This window comes from Hydra vulgaris, chromosome 12 (genome assembly GCF_038396675.1).
Source record: "Hydra vulgaris chromosome 12, alternate assembly HydraT2T_AEP".
In the NCBI taxonomy this organism is placed as follows: Eukaryota; Metazoa; Cnidaria; class Hydrozoa; order Anthoathecata; family Hydridae; genus Hydra; species Hydra vulgaris.
The window spans coordinates 23,642,501-23,664,697 of record NC_088931.1 but is presented as its reverse complement, the minus strand read 5'-3'; the positions used below and the strand labels follow the sequence as shown (position 1 = coordinate 23,664,697).

The following is a 22,197-nucleotide window of genomic DNA, read 5'->3' as shown; positions in this document are numbered from 1 at the left end:
AATACTTTATAAAAAGTTAATGTCTTATAGGCCTTGAAAAAACACAGAATATGTGTAAAATTATGAAAATGAAAAAATTACATTAAAAAAATTGATATAAAAAAAAAAGACAAAATTTATCTTCAGTTTTTACAAACCTAATTTCTAAGACTTTTTCTTCAGTCATTTTAGCAATATGAACTTGCTCCTTGTAAAACTTTTTTATTATATCAGGACAGTCTGCCCATTTTTTGATCTCATACTCTTCTGCCTGTAGCTTTAGTTCACCCCAATTTATTCCAACTGGTGGAGCTGTTAGCTGTGATTCTGCAAATTCTCTATTACATTTATCTGCCCAAGCTTGCAAATCACCAGGTTGAATAGTTAAATCTTCAATTAACTTTTTAGCTTTTTCTCTCTGGGCAAGGGTACCACTTATTTCTATAGGGGTTTTTGACAATGATGCACTATTTTGGTTTATCTAAACATTATAGAATAAAAGAGAATAGTGATATAACACAGTCATAAACTATGCAGAGTTTTTAACCATAACAATTGTAACAAAAATAAAAGTTATTTAAAATACAGTGACCATGCCCATTTTTACCCTAGACCAGCATTGACAACTGCTGCAAGCAAGAGGGTTCAGAGAGGCCGGGTAGTAAGGAATTGAAATTTTTTAAATTGAAAATAGTTTTTTTTTTAAATGATTATGACAATAAAATAATGTCTCAATAAACTTATTTATTCTATTTTCATATCTTAAATACATCTTGAATACATCTTTAAAAAAAACCCATGCATAACATCCATACTAGGGTGGAGTGATTTTGGAATCAGAACTATAGTAACCCTGGAGTAAATAGATTATCAAAAAATAAAATAAATGACATGTACTTGCTAATAATGCCTGGAAAATGGCTGATTTACAAAAACTGTACATTTATTAAGACATAATCTATTTTCGAGGAAAACCGCTATTTTTTTATTTTTTTGAAAGTGGGCATGTGCATTGGGCGTTGTTTTGTTGTTTTTAGATAATTTTCAAATTATAATCTCAAAATTATTTATAGAAAAAATGTCGTAAGAGCAAATCCAGAAAAACTGGTTTGGAAAATAGTCTGAAATACGGAGGTCTCCCATCAGAAATGCCTTCAACTGATCTTCCAACATTTCATCAGGTAATTCAGTTTTTTTATTTCACTAAAAACAATAACCAAAATATTTCAAAACAGAATCTACTAGAAAAGGTTGAGAATTCTCTTAGTACTTTGTGGAATAAAGTAAACCCACGTCTTCCTCTTCTTCAGAGAAATTCAATCTAAGAAAATAAAGAAATCTTTTTGAAAGAAGAAACATCCATAAACCGAGGTTGTTATAAATCTAAAAGTAAGGACTATCAAGATTCGATTTTTAGATAAATTCTTTGATATTTCATTATGTACTCGTGAATTAGCAACCGTTTTATGTAATGACAGAGATGTTAAGTGTGGCATCATCAATTGCCAAGTAGAGCACAACTTGTATCTTTGTAAAACAAAAAAAGTATTTGATTGAATTTTTTATATATTATTGCATATATTGCCAATATTATTGGAATATTTTTTGTTTTAATCTGCAATTATTGTGCTAAGAATTTTTTATTATACTTTGATTTCACTTCAATCAAACTGAAATAATTGATTATTTTCAAAAATCATATTTAAGGTCCCTTTTGAAGACAGGGCATATATTTGTGACCAGAGAAACAAGATTGGTCCTTAAGGTATTTATCAGCTAGGAAAGGCTGATTTAAAATCTAGTATATTTACTCCAGAAAGGTTAGTTCAAGTAGAGCATACAGATAATGTTGGAATGCCTTACACCCATAACTCATTGATTGATTCTGGTCATAAGTTTCAGCATCCGATCCAGATGTAACATAATATATGTATATTTGTATATATATTTGTATAAATATATATATATATATATCAGGCCTTGTTACGAGATTTCGCTGCGTAGCGAAAACGCATAACGCATTTTTAAGTAACTCAACTCAGCAAATATATTTTGCATCGTTAGAAGTTATATTGCATCACTAGTGTTATTTTATTAACGCGTTAAAAATCATAGTTTGTTTTTTTCTCACTATAACAAAAGTTACAAATAAAATCTAAGTTCTTATTTAAAAAATCATTTTTATTATTTTTTTCAAATATGAACTAAATTTTATTTTGAAAAAAAAAATATTTTTTTCATGAAACGTAATATAATGTTTGTTTATTTTCTTATGATTTTTACAGTTGGTTTTTGGTTATCTTATTAACTGTTAATAAATTTTTTCTTATTTAATTTGTGAACTCTTTTTAATAATGTTTTTAAACGATAAAGAGTTTTTTTTTGTTATTTATCAGTTACCAATAACATATTCGTGATCATAATTTATTTTCATAAATGTCTTTAGAACGTCTTTAAAACTTTATGTTATTGAATTAACAATAAACAAAATATCTTATTAATAAAATATTTACATCAAAATAAATTGTGCATTTTTTAAACTATTATGACTAAAAATAATTTTTATATTTAAAAGGAATTTATATATTTAATTCCTTAAGATAAAACTTAAAACACTTAATTTTTTTTAACTAATTTTTAACATCAACAAAAAAAATTATGAAACAAACTGTTTCTCTAACAAAAATCTATTAGTTTACAATTGCGGTTAAATGCTTTTACTTACGACTTTATTTCTTTTGAATAAACGTTACGTTATGTCACGTTAACGACAATCAAAAGATAATTGAAATATTCTAAAAGATATAAGTTTTTGCGTAGCGCAAAACTGCTGAACACGTAGGCAAATCGCCTTTTCGCAAGCAAAATGCGAGCTGCGTAACGCTTCTTAACAAGGCATGATATATATATATATAAATTATTGTTAAAATAACCTACAAATGAGTGCTCAATGTTCTTAAAGAACGAAGCAATAATAAATTAGTAAAAACACTTATCTAATTTTTTTCTTCAATAACTTGTGTCACCATCAGTAAGTTCATCAGGAAGGTTCCTGACTATAATAATAGAATAAAAGAAAAATTGTGATGCGTTTTTACTAATTTATTTATATGTATATGTATGTATATATACATATATATATATATATATATATATATATATATATATATATATATATATATATATATATATATATATATATATATCAAAAAACAGCACACTTTGTTGGGGAACGCCAAAACAGCTTTGTTTCAACAATTTGAATGTTTTTTAAATGTTGGCCTTACAAAGTGTGCTGCTTTATTTACCTAATATATTCTTCCTCAGAATTATTTACCTGTCAAAATACTAAGTATTTTGACAGATAAATAACTCTGAGGAAGAATATAATCCACTAAAAAGATCTCAATATAATTTAATGAAACTTGATAGATTTGCAATGAATGCTGTCAGGTATATATGCTATATTGAAAATGTGAAAAAAAAAAAACATAAATTTTACCATTGTCAGTTGGCAGATTAGAGGGGCACTGGTTTCTAGTAATGCATTCAACCATTAATAATTGAAAAATAGAGTTATTTATAAATGCTGGCATTTTTGGTGTGAATTTGACAAGTTTATAATGTTTGCATTTTCAGATAGCTGGGTCTAATGGTCTTATATGCTGTTAATCTTAGATCAAAACAAACTGTTAGAAAAATTTACAAGCATCTCAAAATGGCTAAAACTTTTTAGGCGAATGGACATTTTGCTTTTAGATATATTTGAATTCTAAACTGCAACAAGCTGTTTATACACTGTATACTATACAGCTCTAAAGTAGTCTGTTTTGACCATTTGTAAAATGAAGGGGGCCACTGTGTCACATTTTAAGGCTTTAATTTCTGAACCATTGTACTTGAAAGTCTGAAGTTTCAAATTTAACTTACCTACATAATGCACATAAATTCAATTAAGGATTTTTTAATACACTCGGATAGAATTAAAAATCATCAAATTATTACACTCAAGGAATTCCATTGAGTTTTTATGTAAATTTTTTTTTCTCTATTATTCTAGTTATATTTTGTTGCAAAATCTTTCAATGACACTTTTCAAGTGTCTTTTATCAGCTTTGGTTGATATTTTAAAAATTCTTATAAAGATTTTTTATAAAACCTCTTAAATTAGTGATAAATCAAAGTCAGTATTCAATGTTATAATATACTCATTTTCTTCACCAAAATCTAAATAGCAATCAGTGTACTGATCTTCTGTGGAATCTTCTTCTATTTGTTCTTCCAAATCACCAAATCTTCAATATCATCAAACATTTCATCAGGAAATTTTTTGGTATATAAAAACAATCCATCACAGCTAAATAAAGCGCGTGATTATGGCAAAATTGATTTAAAACACCTAACCGATTGCCATCCTTTTCATTATGGCTACTGCTTTGTTAGTTAATGCAATATCATCATTTTTTAAGTAAATTCCAAAGTCTGCCAACTTAGCTTCAACCAAATGTTTAATTGTTCCTGCATTAGCCTGTTTAACTATTTCTGTCAAACCCAGGACGTAGCATTCAATTGTATTTGAGTCTATTTCAAGCACATCAACTGTTATGTTTACATAACGCAAAATAGTGCAATCTGTCCATTCTTCCACTGTAACTGCAAATTTACGCTTTGCATTTTTTAATTTTTCAAAATCTTTTCGAAGTTCAGTACATTTTTCTTTATAAAAGTTGATACACTTTAAATAGTTGTTGGACTTTTTGGCATTTTATGTCCTTTTTGTTGCACATAACCAGCAACTGCTTGAGATTTACTTATTGCTAAGATTGCCATTCTATCAACAGCCGGAACATTATGACAATATTTAATTTAAAGGGATCCCAAAGTGTTGAGACAAGTTGGGTTCATATTAAAGAGAATGATAAAAAAAAATGTTTGAGGTGAATTTTTGAGTAAAACAAAATAATAAACGTATACCAAGAAAAAATAACTTTGTTGTTTTACTTGAAGCTCACCATCTCCATGTTAGCCAGTTCCTTTAAGTCTTTAAAATATATATGCTGCAATTTACAGACTTTATAATTTATTCAAGCACGTTTAATTCTGAAGTGTTTTAGTATATGACATCATTTTAGAATTTATTTTCTTTTTCATTATAGGTTACTAAAGAATTTGTTTAGTTACTTATTATATAAAAGTTTTTTTTTTCATCATAAATTACAATAGAATTTTTTGAGTTATTTTAAATTATTTTTTTATCAGTTATTCTAACGAAGTTTGCATTAAAAATGTGAATAAAATATTTCAGATATTTTAAGCTTGTCTATTGCTATAAATTATTACTGTGTTATACTTATTGTTATTAAATGATTATTATCCTTAATAAGATTCTGTTAAAAAAATTATTTTGTATGATTTAATCTTTTAAAAGTTTAATTTTTTTGCATTTATTTGCTAAACTTTTCATCGGGAATAAATATTCTCAAAATTTTTACATAATCATGTGAGAATATATTTAATTAAATTTATTCTGTAAAACATGTATTGCTTATTTTATTTTTAAAATTGAATAATATTTGCCAAAGATTCCAATAAAGTGTAGCATTATCGAAACAATTTTAAAATTGAAATTGGGAAAAACTTTTTATTGTTAATTTTGGTAGTTATTTGACTTGTAGACAGAGACAGGTTTTAATGTTAAGAGAATTGTAGACAGAGACAGGTTTTAATGTTAAGAGAATTGTAGACAGAAACAGGTTTTAATGTAAAATAGTTGCCAAATACAACATAAATTGAGAAATACTAAATATGTTTTTTAACAAGCGCTACAACACATTAACAATTTTAATCGCCATCTGTCTTGAATTATTGGCATAAAACATTTATTATTGCTTTAATAAAAAAGCTGTCTGTAAATGTGTTAACGGTAGCGATAAACAACTTAGATAAACTAGAAAAAAAGTTCACATTGTTTACATTAAAGACAAAAGATTCAGAATATATAACAAGGTGATTAATATCTTTTTTATATATTTATTATATATAAGAGTGTGAAAAATCTTAATTTTATTTGGTTCTCGTCTATAAAAAAAAAACTCTTTTGATTAGCGTATAATAAAATTTAAACGAAATTCATACGATTGATGATAAACGCTTATTTTAAAAAACAAATAAAACAAAAACAGATAATATTGATTCGAAAAAAAAAAAAAATTTGATTAAAAAAAGAAATTCTACAATGACGTCATATACTAAAATTCTTTGGAATTAAACGCACTTAAATAAATTATAAAGTCTGTAGATTGCGGCATACATTTTAAAGACTTAAAGGAACTGGCTAACATGGAGATGGCAAGTTTCGAGTAAAACAACAAAGTTAGTTTTTCTTGGTATACGTTTATTATTTTGTTTTACTCAAAAAATTTAGCTCAAAAAAATTTTTTTTTTAATCATTCCCTTTAATATGAAATCAACTTGTCACTGCACTTTGGGATCCTTTTAAAGACTCTTTTTTAACAAATTGCCAAACAGTAATTGTTTCTTTTTTTTGTTTTTCCTTAGGAATATTATTTAATCCATAATTTTCACTTGACCATGATTTAGATATCAATATATTATGTCGTAGCTTTATATGGTTAATCATAGCAGTGGTTGAACTTTTCCATCCTATGTTCGTGTTATACCTACCACATGTGGCTTCACCAATTTTTTTTTCACTTTTTCTAAAAAACTTCCATACCTCAGATCTTCACCTCAGAATTCACCAAGTTTTTTTTCCTCAAAAATCAGTGCTTTGGAATTCTCTTCCATTTTTATGTTCTTCTTTACAGTTTTTTCTTGTTCTTTAATCCACTTAAGCATTTTCTGTAAACTCACAACTTAATTGGCAGTTGATTGCAGCATTGTTAAGAGTGAACTTGTTTAAAAAAAGTGTTGCTAGAAAAATTTAATGATCAAGACAAGTTGTTTAAAATTTTAAACTGAGTATTTCTGGTCAGTTCGAGAAAACCTTATATAAGTGGTTTGCTTTAAGAAAAACAAACATTGTATAAACAATAATTGCAGGTTATTGACAAAAAATTGTTTTTTACTTTTGTCATATGTATTTTCGATGGATGCATTGTAAGAATCCCATTTCTAAAATAGAGTTTTTCAAAGATTTAAGAGCATATTATATTTGTTTTAAGAGCATAGTATATTTGTTTTAACTGCTCTTAAATATTATACTTTTTCTAAAAACCTGAAATTATTACATTTATACATATGCAAATATAGGTGTTTTTGAAATACCAACTTATTTATAACTAAATTAAACTTAAGTATATTGTTTTTACTTATAGACTTAATCAAGCATATTGTTTTTTTTTTCTTCTGTGTCTCAGCAGTCAATGGTGTTCAATCTTAACAGTAATACTATTTTGTCTTTTGCTAAATTAGATTGGGTGGGTGTATTAGTCTCTCATTCATGCAAGAAAGTATTAGGCACTAGATATACAGCAATCCCCATCCTTAGGAATGAATTGTGATTACCAATTATGTTTTGGAGAGCTTGAAACATGCTACTTATCAGAGACATGTCTTTACAATAGATCTCATTGTTTGCACACTATTTTTTACTTCCTCCGTCTGGAAATATGGTATACATTTTAGCAATTTTTGTTGTCTGGAAATACGGTATACATTTGCGAAAAAATAAAACAAATCAAAAAATGTACATGACAAGTATATTATATTAACTTTATTTGAAACATTTTGATTAAATAAGAATGATTTTTTTCACTCGAAATTTGATTTGGCAATGAAGTTGCTACGCAGTAGCAACTTCATTGATTGCACCGTGTTTTAGCTTATTCTCCTTCATCTGCTGTAATAATTTTTCTAATAAACCTTGACATTGTTCTTTGGTTAATTGTTTATATTTGGAATCCCTTCTTTTTAAGTTTAACAAATTTCCTTCAGAATTTTCCATACTTGTCTTGCAGTGGTATTAATTTTATTTGTCTCAAGAAACACTGATATTTGAGCGTTAAGTTTTTAATTAAGAATGATATTGCTTATGTCAAATATTTCAGGTTATATTGTCATGACTATTTACTACAACAATGTAATGACAGTTGCCAATTTACTTTTGTAATCACGATAATTTACGATTTTTTGGGAGTATAACGCAAGAATTTTTTAAAATTCTATTATCCTCTTTTTCTTACGTTAATAGGTCTGTTTGATATAGTTTCACACTGTTATGCCTTCATTTATGTTTTTATTTTCTTGACGATAATATTGTTCTTAATTTCAAATCTTTTAGCTACCATTAGTTTTGTTCTTATTTGTTTGTCTTATATTTTGCTCGAGTTTTGTTCTTATTATACTACCTCTTATACTTTCTATAATACCAAAAAACATAAGTGCTTTTAGGTGTCATAGGTGTTTTTTGGAACGTAGATATACCTAGACAAACTTTTAAATACAAATACTTCATTAAATCAACTATAAATCATAATTAAGTATGAAATATAAGGTTAAGCATTACATCAAGATGTAACTAGTGTTGTATAACTGTATAAACAAATGTATGCAGGTAGATATAATTGTATAAATAAATATAGATAAAACTAAATATAACTGTATAGGAAAATATATGCAAGCAAATATAAATTTTTATATATATGAAAGTAAATATAACTGTTTAAATAAATATATGCAAGTAAATATAACTGTTTAAATTTTTAAGTTTAACTTATTAACTGTTTGATAATTTAAAACAGGATTCTTTTGCAATCAATTTTAAGAATTTGAATTCAATTATTTTTAATGTAACACTTTTCAAAAGATTGTAAAAGATTGCATTTATAGTTTTTTTGTTGTTGAAATAACTTGTGCTTTTTTTAAAGTTCTTTAAAAAATAAAAAACATGACAAGAAAAAACATGACAAGAAAAAACATGACTTACAAAACTCCACTAATTTATAACTTAGAAAAAATCCTTCAAACAAGTTATAAAATTTTAAGTATGTCAACAAAGTTTTCTTGAACAGTGTGCACCAAAATTAAAGGGAAACACATTTTAGTGAAAATAGAAAGTGAAACACATTCTATTGAAAATAGAAAGGGAAACAGATTCTATTGAAAATAAAAAAGCAAATAGATTCATTTAAAACTCATTTTTATAAACATGTTTGCAGTAAAAAATTTTATGAAACAATTATGAAATTTTTTGAAAACAAAAAAGTTATAGTTAGATTTATTTTAATTCAATTATTAAAAACCTTTCAAGAAACAATTAATTAGTTTTCAAAATTAAAATTTGTTTAACCATAAATATCAAACTGCTTTTTGGTTTTAAACAATTGGTATTCTTGGTTATAACCATGAATACCAACTATTTTAAAACGTAAAATTATACACTCCTGCATATAAACCTGCATATATAATTATAGTAAATATCTATAAATATATAGTATATTCATACCATTATAAAATTTACATTTTAAATAGCAATGAAAAAAAAAAGACAACTAACCCTTATTCTTGCTCCAGACACATCTTGCAGTTCTCTAATTTTTATTCCACCTTTTCCTAATTTATTAAAAAAGATTCAACAACAAGTTTAGACAAACAAAAAAAATCTAATATAAAATATGCACACAATACTAAAAATAATCTAGTTGCACTTAATTTATCATTAATAATATTAGAAATAAAACAGTTCTATTATGGATTGCTCTATTATTGTTACAAAGTTTTTAAAATTCCTTTCAATACTTCCATTTAAAATATTTTTTATATCATACTTGTTTCTTTTAATTGAGATTTTAAAATTCAAGAAAAAAAAAGAAGGTAATAACTATGTATGCATAAGATTTATATGCAAAAATATCTGTAATAACAATTATTTGTCGCAAAAATTAAAACACAAAATGAAACTAAATAAAATATTAACCAATAACTTTTCCCACTAACTCGTTGCTAACATCAATCACCAATATGTTGTCTTGATGTCCAGGACTTGCAAAACCATTTGATGGTTTTTGATTAATACCCGAAAGCTGTCTAGATGGAGTGCTGTTCACATTACCTGAATTTTCATGAGATCTGAAACTATTCTCCGCATAATTTCCTCTCCCTCTAATAATATGTTAAAAATTATAATTATTATATTGTTTTTATATTACCAAAGTTATAACAATTCTAAAATATCTAAATTGTGAAACAGAACAACAGAAGATTGCAGTGTCAGAACATAGGGTCAACAACATGTAAATTATGAAACAGAGCAGTTAGTCTAGTCAAATTGAATATTGGTAAACAAATATACGAAGTATATTTATTCACCAATTGCTGTGTCTAGTGCATTATGAAAACCTTCAAAATTTCAGCTAATTTAAGTAATTTTTGGAGACTCATCATGTTCATTGAAGTTTTACCACTACAAAAATGTAGCTTGACTAGCAAAACTTTATACGATCTCTTAATAATAATAATAATAATAATAATAATAATAATAATAATTAATCTTAATAACGACTTTAGTTAATACCTTGCGCATCTATTAATCATCTTCCAACATGACTTAATTAACTAAGCATAAAACTCTAAATACTTAAAAGGTCAAGTTAATAACCTCTAAGCAGTCACAATGTTATAAAGTTTTGTAAACTACAATTACAAAATGAAATTGAAAGTGCCTGCCAAATGTAAAATCTGTTGCTTTCTTTGTAAATCAAGTCACAAATACCTTCTTTTTGGAGGACATTATTAAGAAAATTACAGATTTGTACTCTGGTCAGTCAATGAAGTATCTCTCCAGGAGTAACAACAAAGATAAACCGAATCAGTAACAATATAGTTTGAAGCTGGAATAATCTCTTTGAAATAAGTTACTGTAATTCTAACAAATTAATAAAAAATGACAAAGACAGCAATCTCTCAGATTGCAGGAATCAAGAACAAGTTTCAGAGAAAAATAGCAATTATTAGAACAAGAAAAACGGTCGGTTGCACACTATGCAGAGCAGAGCATTTATCTAGAAGAGTTTTATGGTAAAATAAATATTTTGAAATATCCATTTTTAAAATAATCCTGATATAATTTTTTATTCACTTTATTTATGGTTCCAAAAATTTAATTTTTTAATTTATTGTTTGATATAAAGTGTTTAATTTAGAGGGCTAAAATATAAGTATTTTGCACAACAAAATGCAACCACTATGCAAAATTAGCAAAACAAAGTAGATATTTGGAAAAAAAACATTTTTATGTCACATAAATCATGTTTAATGACCGTTACAAAGACAAAATAAATTGAAGAAACCCCACATCAGTCAATAATGTGTATTGAATTTTAAATTGTTCATGAAAATAAGCCATAATGATAAAATTGAAAAAAAATGAAAATAAATTTCAACTAAATAAATAAAATTGTTTTTTCATATATGCAATATATAAAAAAGTGCACATACAAACACACACACAAATATTTATAAGCCCTTGGAATTAGAAAAATAAGGTCAACAAAAAAATGCCCGCCTAGAAATGTTTTAGTTTGGCATCAGTTAGACTCAGAATTATGAATCAGGGTTCAACAAATTGACAAACATGTGAACATTTAGCATAAAACTGACAGAAAAACAAACCCCGAGTTTGCAGACTTTTCTTTCAAACATTGACATTTGCTTAAATATTAAGAAAACCAACTTTTGCCTACTTTATTTTAGTTCTTTGACTTAGAATTAATAAAAAAAAAAATTTTATTTTTATTTTAACTGTTTTGTTTACAATTTGAATAACATTTTTGTATTTGGAATTAAAATAAAATGTTCGTTTTTTTTATTTTTATATAGAATTTAAATAAAAATAAATAAAAAATAAATTATAATTAGAACTTAAATAAAAAGTTTATTTTGCTGTTTTTATTTTAATTGTTTTATTTAGAATTTAAACAAAATCTTTATTTCGCTGTTTTTAAATTAAAAAAAAATCTTTATTTTGCTGTTTTTAAATTTAAACAAAATCTTTATTTTGCTGTTTTTATTATAGTTCTTTTATTTAAAAAAGATATAATTTTAACTGATTTCATTGCTCCACAATGAAATCAGTTAATTTATATCTTTTTATTTTTCTCCTTTAAAAAGCCATTGTAGTTTTATGAACATCACTGTACAGTCATTTTGATACACATAACTAGGTTAAAAATCTAGTGACTGTGTACATTTTGATTATAAGAGATTTTTTTTAAACAAAATGACTTTGCTTTGTTTTATCCTATAAATGCGTGCAAATTTGTAAATCAGGTATGCAAACAATGGTTTGCTGTAATCTAGTTTACTATTTCTGTTTAAAAGAAAATACACAGAATTTTGTAATAAATAAAATTATATATTAGGGGGCACCAGGAGATTGGCTTAGAGAGCATGGGGAGGAAGTAAGAGGGGGGGGGGGGGAGGAAGGAGATAGAAGACAGCTTATAGCTTCCCCCCCCCTCAACGCTCTTTGCTGAATCACAAAACCAGATTTTTATTAAATATTTATTTTTTTAAGAATCCTTTATAAAAAAAAGTGCAAACGCGCAACTAGTAATTTTAAATTTAATTATAAAATATTCATTTATTGAAATTTGTGACAAAAACTTACAACAAAATAAATGAAAAAAGATTTAAAGAAAAAACCAAAACTAAGTACATTTGAAAGTTTTGCAAAACATTGATCTTTTTTTCAACCAGTCAACCATGACCAACAAGAATTTTTTTTTGGGAGGTCAAAAAAGCAATTTTTATCATTTTGGGTGGTTGTTGACCATTGACTGACTGTCATTTTCCGCTTGTTTTTAAATATATTTTTTCAAGCAGAGCAATTGTTATGTTCATTATCTCTAGTAATTCGTGTTAGCGTTGGAAATCGGGCAATAGTAAAGAAACAATTTCAGACAGGCATCAAATGTAGTAGATACATTTAAAAAAAAGAAGAAACTATGCTAATCTTTTATACAACTTTTTCCGTCATTATAAAATTTATTAATTAAATAATATATTTTACAAATAAATAGCAATTTATTTTCTTATTTTTCCTGTTATGTAAGTATTGAGAAAAAATGTCAAATATAGCAAAAACATTTTTAAAAGTGAAACAAAAATGAATAAAAGTAAGAAAAAAATTGACAAAATTTCTTATAGTTTAAGCATACATAGCATATTAGTTTCTTAATTAAACAGGCTGATAAAAATTGTGAATTTCTTTAATTAAAGTTTGATATTTCGTTACAGTTTTGTTTCTTTTTTTTAGAATTGGATTTTTTTCTCAGTAGATAAGTTTAGCTTTCTGCTGCGAATTATTGAAATGCTTTAAAAGTTAAAAGATGCAAACTGCCAAGGCCAGTGTGTCTAAAAAAAATACTCTAAACATAAACAAACAAGACATGCGACTGCACCCGCTTCCTGGGAAGGCCTGTATTATAGAATTTCAAGATTCATGCTTCAGAATTATAGAGTTAAGAGAAGGTTGTAACCACAAATAAAGCAGTCTCCTCGACTGTAGTGGCCTTCATGGTCTTGGTCAAGTGAATTAACATATATATATATATATATATATATATATATATATATATATATATATATATATATATATATATATATATATATATATATATATCAGGCCTTGTTACGAGATTTTATTAGCAAATTTATTTTGCATTGTTAGAAGTTATATTGCGTCACTAGCGTCATTTCAAGTACCAGATTGTAATTAAAGTTATTTTATTAACGTGTTAAAAATCATACAGTTTTTTTTTTCTCACTATAACAAAAGTTACAAATAAAATCTAAGTTCTTATTTAAAAATTATTTTTATTATTTTTTTCGAATATGAACTAAATTTTATTTTGAAAAAAATATTTTTTCATGAAACATAAAATAATGTTTGTTTATTTTCTTATAATTTTACAGTTGGTTTTTGGTTATTTTATTAACTGTTAATAAATTTTTTCTTATTTAATTTGAAAAACTCTTTTTAATAATGTTTTTGCACAATAGTTTTTTTTTGTTATTTATCAGTTACCGATAACATAATCGTGATTATAATTTATTTTCATAAATTAAACGAACGTCATTAAAACTTTACGTTATTGAATTAACAATAAACAAAATATCTTATTGATAAAATATTTACATCAAAATAAATCGTGCATTTTTTAAACTATTATGACTAAAAATAATTTCATATTTAAAAAGAATTATATATTTAATTCCTTAAGATAAAACTCAAAACACTTTATTTTTTTTAAAACTAATTTTTAACAACAAAAAAAATTATTAAACAAACTGTTCTTTTACAAAAAATCTATTAGTTTACAATTGTGGTTAAATGCTTTTACTTACGACTTTATTTCTTCTAAAAAACGTCACGTTAACGACATCAAAAGATAATTTAAATATTCTATAAGATAAAAGTTTTTGTGTAGCGCAAAACTGCTGAACATGTAGGCAAATCGCCTTTTCCCAGGCAAAATGCGAGCTGCGTAACGCTTCTTAACAAGGCCTGCTATATATATATATATATATATATATATATATATATATATATATATATATATATATATATATATATATATATATATATCAGGGATGTACTCTCATGGTGGTCTGGTGGCACAGGATGACTCGTTTTTCCAAAGACGACTGAAATTTAAAAAAATGCATTTCAGTAGCCCGGCAGGACGACCAGCCAGTTTGTTACTTACAAAAGTGTGTTTATTAATAATACTATATTTTGATTAATAAAAATTTTGTCCCTTGTGATTATTTAAAAGAAAACTTTAAAAAGTATTTAAAAAAGTATACACTTTGTTTAACAATGAGTACACTACAGTGAGTTATATCATTTTACCCAACTTAATAAAAAGAAGCCGACACGCGATTTAATATTGACTGAAGTGTGACTGTAAACATTGTTGTTGCATCTTAAAGCACGCTACTTCTCAATTTAAAATAAGTCTTAAAACTACATATTCTTTCATTTCCAAATGATATTGTAACATATTTTAACCTTATAGCCACATTTTAAATCACATGAATGGGCAGTTGAATCATTAATAACACTGAATCTCTTTTGTTTTTCATTAGTAAAATTTTTTCAACTTTATCAAATAAAATTAACAAAATAAAAAACAATATTAAGATGCACATTAATGATGCAGATGGAAATTTTTTTAAAAAAAAAAAAAAAAGTCTAGTATCATGAAAAATGTTCAAAGCATTAAAAACATAATGCTTTTAACATTCAACTAAATTAAATTTGATTGAAGATTGAGAGAGAATAATAGAATATTTTTCTATATATAAAATGTTTCTTTGAAGTTTTGGCTTTTAAATTTTTTGATTCCCGTAATGAAACCTTTGTTAAGATTGACAAAAACAAATGATGCGATACAGATATCGACTACAACAAAAATAACAACACATCTTTATTTTGATCAATAAATTAATTTACTTCTAAATAAAACATTTCATATTTGACGTATTTTAGTAGTCAGCCATTAAAATTTTTTTTCTTCATTATTATCACCCGAGAAAAAATGACCTACATTATGTATTATTCAAAAAGTTAGTATCAAATTCTTCTTAAACTTGTTCTATAAAAAGTATACTCATGTAATGATAATATATGATATTTATTTTTTTGAAAACACAACGATTTCGGAAATACTTCTGTTTGTCTATAATGACTAAATTTAAAAAAATTTCGAAAATTTGCGGGACTAATCCAAACATAACTGATATGTCTCCTTTTTTAATTTACTTTTTTTATTAAAAATATATAATTATTAATATAAGTAATTAATTTCATTAAATTAATTAAATTCTCATTTAAGTTATAAAATAATGATTTCATTTTCAGAATAACTAAAAATATTTGATTAACAGTCATATTTTAATTTTTTTGCTTACAACCAAATATTTTGAAGATGGTCTCTTTGATGTAAAACAATAGGTTACACATTTAATGTCCATGAAAAATATTCAGAACCTGAAACTTATGACGCATTGGTTAAAACTGCCTTTTTTAAGAGAAAAAAGACTAAACTTTCAAATAGTAAATTCTAAATTAAAAAAAAAAGACCTTTCTACTTAATAAAAAATATTAATAAAAATAATTATAATATAATGGTTATTTTTTTTGTAAATATTTTTTTTAACAACAAAAGAATAACGTTCTGACTGCATAATACCTAATTTTGAATTCAAAATTGAATTATAAAACGCAAGTTTGAATAACTTTTTGGTTTTGTTTGTTTAGGTAAGAAAAAGACAATATACTTCAGAAGAATATATCTCCCTCATATACTTCAGAAGAATATATCTGCCTCATATACTTCAGAAGATATTGAATGAGCCATAGCAGAAATTCAAGCAGGTGTTTTAATACATGGAGCTGCATCATTGTATAACATTTCTGTCACTATCCTCTATGATCAAGTATCTAGAAAGTCACAACTTAGTAGAGTATATCCAACAGCCATATATTTTAGTGAAGAGGAATACATTGTATCCCCAATAGCCATTAGATCCTCTGTTTTGACTTTATTCTCCTTTAGAAAGTCCCAGACACCTGTAGTTATGCTTTCGGCTCCTCCACTTAAAGGTGTAACGTGGCCTAGGTACTCTGAATTTGGCTCGCGAACTAGACACACATGTTCTTCTACAATAATCCAGCCTTTCTATCTTTGCGGCCATCGAAATAGAGTCCATTCAGTTTTTGCTGGAATGCCTGGGTTTGTAATCGCTTTCTGACTTTTCGCCATTATCTACCAAGTTTATTCTTATCTATTACCATTGATGTGTCCCCTTTATGTATAAGACGCACATCTTGCAATATTGCACTGACAAAAGCTGCTGCACAATGACCTGGAACTTTATATCTGTCGCACATCTTAGTTACATTTGGTAGTTCTAGTCGCATTTGTTTCTTGCGCTGCTTGTTATCAATATCCAATACTTTATTGTCAGTAGTGTCAGTGGTAACACTGAAATCCGGATCCATTGCATCCATTCTTGAGTCGTCCTCATCAGACGTTACTGAAACATTTACATCGTCAACTTGTTCATCAATTTTGATACATTTGCGATGTTTTTCCATGAAATCATCAACTCGTCTTAGGCATTTTTGTCACGAGTGTCTTTGTAGTTCTTACATCAACACCGTAGATCATCATTTTTCATTGATTTCGTTGGTCAGTCAAAAAGCTTCTCTCCGCAGGCGGCACCTTATGCTCAAGTTTGCATCTGCAACTTGGAAAATCGATACATTTGCAGATTGCAATATCAAATAGTTGCAGATCTGTTTCGATAGCAAATCTTGTAAGTTGCTCGGTGTATGCCGGATTACATTATCTGGATTTATATGGTTTTAGCAAGTTTTTGTAATTGCTGTGGGGCATTCTGATTTTCTCTACAATTCTCTTGTGTGATATTACCAGGATTGATGCTTTGATCTATATATGCTTGATATGCTGCGCTGTTCTTTCTGCAACTGTGGAAACTGCAGGATCCGGAGCATTGTCTGTCATTTCTCGTCACATCTGCAAAAAGGTTCGTATTGTATCCAACTTTGTTGGCAGCTGGGTCTCTTTGGCTCTGGATGGATAACCGAAAACCGGACAGCATTGGGACTTTCTTGTCAGCTTCTTCAATGCGCTGCGGGGTGTAGTATTGCACTTTTCCGTTTCCTGAAAACATAAACAACACAAACTCATTTATTGCTGAGAAGCGGCCGATGCATGTAAACCTAAACCCTAACTCCAACTTTAACTTTACCCCTAGCTCTTCTCAAGTTAGCATGATTTGCTAAGTTCAGTCACGTAATAATAATAGGGTTACGGTTATGTAATAATGCAATAATGTAATAAATATAGTCACACTGCTTACCTGAGCATTAGTCAGATTCTTTGGTTTGCTAATGGGTGTCATAATAACTTCTGACATTCTTTGTTTTGCTGAAAAGTACATTAAGTTAATTTTATAGTATTTACTTTATTTTCGTTATGAATAAGTGATAATAGAGAAAGCATAGAATATTTACAACAGTCTGTTGCATTACCTGACTCTGTTTCACTGCCCTTAATTGTAATTATAGTTGCTTTTGGTAGTACTTCATTGGAAGCTATACCATTTTAAAACCAAATTGGGCCATTTGACAGTCATAAAAGTGGGACGCCCTGGGGCACCACAAGATGGCTTCCAAAATTCAAAATATTTTGCACAATAACTAACAAGGTCATGGAGCAACTATTGCATGCCCTGCCGTTTCCTAGTTTTTTTCAGCCCACCTTACTTTACAGCCTTTAGACAGTGATTTTTTTAAACTTGATTTTGCTTGATTTCTTAGAATTTGGTTTTAGAGCCTCTTGTCTATACCCATTAGATCCATTAGAGCTGGAAAAAAGTTTTGGTGACGGCAGAGAATACAAAAGATAATGACTATCCTCAATGTAAACTTTGAGTTACCATTTTAAAAGCCTTGTCACCAACTCTTTCTGAAGAATCTTGAAATGCTATAAAAAACTAAAGAAAAGGAAAAATACAAGTGCAAGCAGGATTTGGCAAGGTTTTCACTGAAAAGGCTACCTTAACTCTGAGAAAAGAAGTGAATTCAAAAACAAGGATAAAAATTTGCTCAAAAAAAAGAGGCAAACTTAAACTTTATTTACAAAAAAAGAGAATATAAGCATTTTCTGTATAAATTTATCATTGCAATTTTATCATTGCAATTTTATCATTGCAAATTTATCATTGCAAATTTATCATTGCAATTTTATCATTGCAAATTTTATGATTGCAATTTTATCATTGCAAATTTTATTATTGCAATTTTTATCATTGCAATTTTATCATTGCAAATTTCTTCAAATATGCCTATTATTTTTTCATTGATATAAAGAATAACGCAATATTAACAAGCTTTTTTGCCACATTAATTTTTGTTCGCATCAGCCCCTACATTGGGCTATTCTGAACACTGTATGTTTTTGTATCAGACTCAGCAAATACAATTTTTGGTTATAAATGTTTGAAACATTTACTTGAAACATGAAATATTTTAAAATATATAAAAATTATTTTAAAAGCTAAATAGAAATAGATTAAATTTTTATTCTGATTAACCTCAAACTACAACAGACCTTGCAATGTTTAAAAAATGCTCAACAAAATTGCCTAACAGAGTTTTAACGTCATAAAAATTCTATTTATCACTTTTCATATTTATCAACATTAACTTTTTTGAACCACTGTAATTTACTAAATTACCGCAAAATAAGTTTAATTGAATAATTAACTTAAAACAATGTTGAATTATTATGTAATAAGTTATTTGAATATTTACTTAGCTTCCAGTTTTTTAAAACATAAAAATAAAACAGGGTAACACTTTAATAAAAACAACAACAACAACAGCAACAACAACAAGATATTTATTCTCCTTTTTAAATCATACAATAATATTATAATAATAATAAATATAATAATAATAATATTTAAAAAAATCATAATTCTATTGATATATATAAAAAAAAAGAGAATATAAGCATTTTCTGTATAAATTTATCATTGCAATTTTATCATTGCATATATATATATATATATATATATATATATATATATATATATATATATATATATATATATATATATAATAATAATAATAATAATAATAATAATAATAATAATATAAAATAATATAAAAATGAGTAAACTAATTATGAGTATTTAATAATAATAACTAAATGATTGATAAGGATGGTGTCACTCAAACAGAATTCTGACAACTGTTCTCAGAATTTTTTAAAATTGATTTTGTTTAAGTTTAAGAAGAGACAATAAAATTTTAAGTTTTTTGGACTACAACTTAAACACCGCATACTCTTGTTCCATTCACAAATGCACTGATAGACAACAGAATGTTTACCATACTTCTGAGTTTCAAAAGATGGTACACTATGTTTTCCATTATATATGTTTCTAGTAGTGTATTATTCTAGTAGTATGTATTATTCTATTTCTGTAAAAAAATGTCTGTTATAGAAGAGGGTAAATTTTTATTAAGAGAGTCAAAAATGAAAAGACTAGCAAATTTTACAAGTGCTGGAAAGATTGGAATTTTTAATTTTTTGAAAGATTCTGATGTTTCTGACTTTTGGTTGGAAGTTTATGATTCTTATGAAGTTATGATGAAAGTTGGAAGTTTATGATTCTTATGGATTGATGTTGAAAGGACATCAATTTTTTGATGTGATAGTTGCCATTTGACCCAAAATTCGACAACAGTAACTAAGATACGATTAAAATAATGTTAAATATTTATTAGTGTGAATTTATTGTTAGCTCAAGTTTCTTGTGTAGCTCATCAATATGAAAATTCAAAGATTACAGTCAATCAAAACACGGAGGCAATACTGAATCTTGGAGTTGCCTGACTCTCATGGGTTTAGTTATGGTTTATAAAAATAGTTTTTTGAGGTTGGTTGTGCATAAATAAAGTTTTGTGAGGCCATTAGGGATGTAAAAATATAGTTTTATGATATCAGCTGTGATGTATAAATATAGTTTTGTAAGGACATTAGCAATATAAAAATATAGTTTTAAAATGCCAGTTACAATGTATAAAGCATAAAAATTGTTTTAATTTTACATTAAATAATTATTGAGAGTTAATTGGTAATTCAGTTTCTCAGTCATGCAAAATAATCAACAGTGCTCTATTGGAATCAACCTGAATGTCATCTCACAACATATACACTGTTGCTTGGAATATAATACTTTAAAGATATTCCTGATAATGAAAGAGATACAGTATTGTGGAGGACTGGGCTATCAATAATCAATGTTAAATCAACATATTGTCTCTATCATAAACATGTTATTTAAAGCGTTATGCAAGTAGACATATTGCTGCAACTCATTTATCATCCATAACAACATTAAAAAAGGTATTTTTAATGTTGTTATGGATAGTGATACCTTTTTTTCAAATTTCCAATATGAAAGTGTTGAGAATTACAATAATAAAATACTTGGCAGCCAAGTTCTACTTTAGCTATATTTAACCTTACTTTTAGCTAACTTCTGAAAGAGCAAAATTAAATGCTATACAACTTTTAACTTTAAATGATTTTAGTAAAATTTTTATATAGATTAAAAGAGTTCTTCTCTTTTTTTCAGGCATTCTTTGTGAAATCAACTTGGATACAGCAAAATTTCTTTGCAGTAAAGGCGAATTCGTTATACCAGGTGAAAAGCTTTGTCCACAATCCAGACATAAATTAGCATCGAGTGAATCAGAAGAAAGGTAAAAGTAATTGAAGGTGATATGGAGAAAGAAATTATGCTAGAATCACTAAGATCATTGTTCAACAGTACCTTATATAAACTAAAAGTGTTTTCTCTAAAAGTTCATTTTCTTAAAACCTCAAACAAATCTTCACTTGGAAAAATAGAAGAAACTAGCAACTGCTCTGGATGTCGCTGAATCTGATCTTGCTGCACCAAACAACATTGAAGTTTAAAATGAGATTCAACCCAAAACTGGCCATCTAGACTTTCTTGCGTAAAAAATCTGGTCCACAGCTCGATAAAATTAGAAAAGATATTATAAAAATATTTGAAAATATTGGTTTTTAAATCAAAGTAAACATAAATTTAAAAATTGTGAATTTTCTTGATGTATAAGCCTTTTAAAAAACCAAACAATGAATTATTGTATATTAATATTAACTCAAATCATCCACCCCAAATTCTAAAACAAATCCTGATTTTAATTAACAACAGGCTAAACCAAAACTCCTTTAATGAAAATGTATTCAATTCCTCTAAAAGAATATTTGAAGATGCCCTTAAAAAGTGGTTTTGAAAACTTTGAACTAAAATTTAACCCTGAAAAAAAGAATAAAAAAAAGCGAAATAGAACTAGAAATGTAATTTGGTTTAACTCCCTCTCCCCCCATATAGCAAAAATGTTTCCACTAACATAGGAAAAATGTTTTTAAAATTGGTCAATAAGCATTTCACGCCCTCTAATAAATTACATAAAATTTTTAATCGAAATAAAATTAAAGTAAGCTACAGTTGCACAAAAAATATGGAAAGAATTATAAAAGGTCACAACAATGCTTTGTTAAACAAAAACGAAATCCTAAATGAAAAAACTACAGATAATTGTAATTGTAAACAAAACAA

At 26.6% G+C, this 22,197-nt stretch overlaps 1 protein-coding gene across 1 annotated transcript in view; it reads right to left on the bottom strand.

The window, feature by feature from the left end:
- The window catches only part of LOC100212086 (probable ATP-dependent RNA helicase DDX43), a 33,030-nt gene that overhangs the window by 9,049 nt on the left and 1,784 nt on the right, over positions 1–22,197 (bottom strand). The window contains exons 2-4 of the mRNA XM_065812603.1: positions 9,917–10,101; positions 9,497–9,552; positions 138–460 (exon numbers count right to left, since the gene is read on the bottom strand). Coding sequence (XP_065668675.1) covers positions 138–460; positions 9,497–9,552; positions 9,917–10,101 — 564 coding nt within the window. The remainder of the gene's footprint in view (positions 1–137; positions 461–9,496; positions 9,553–9,916; positions 10,102–22,197) is intronic.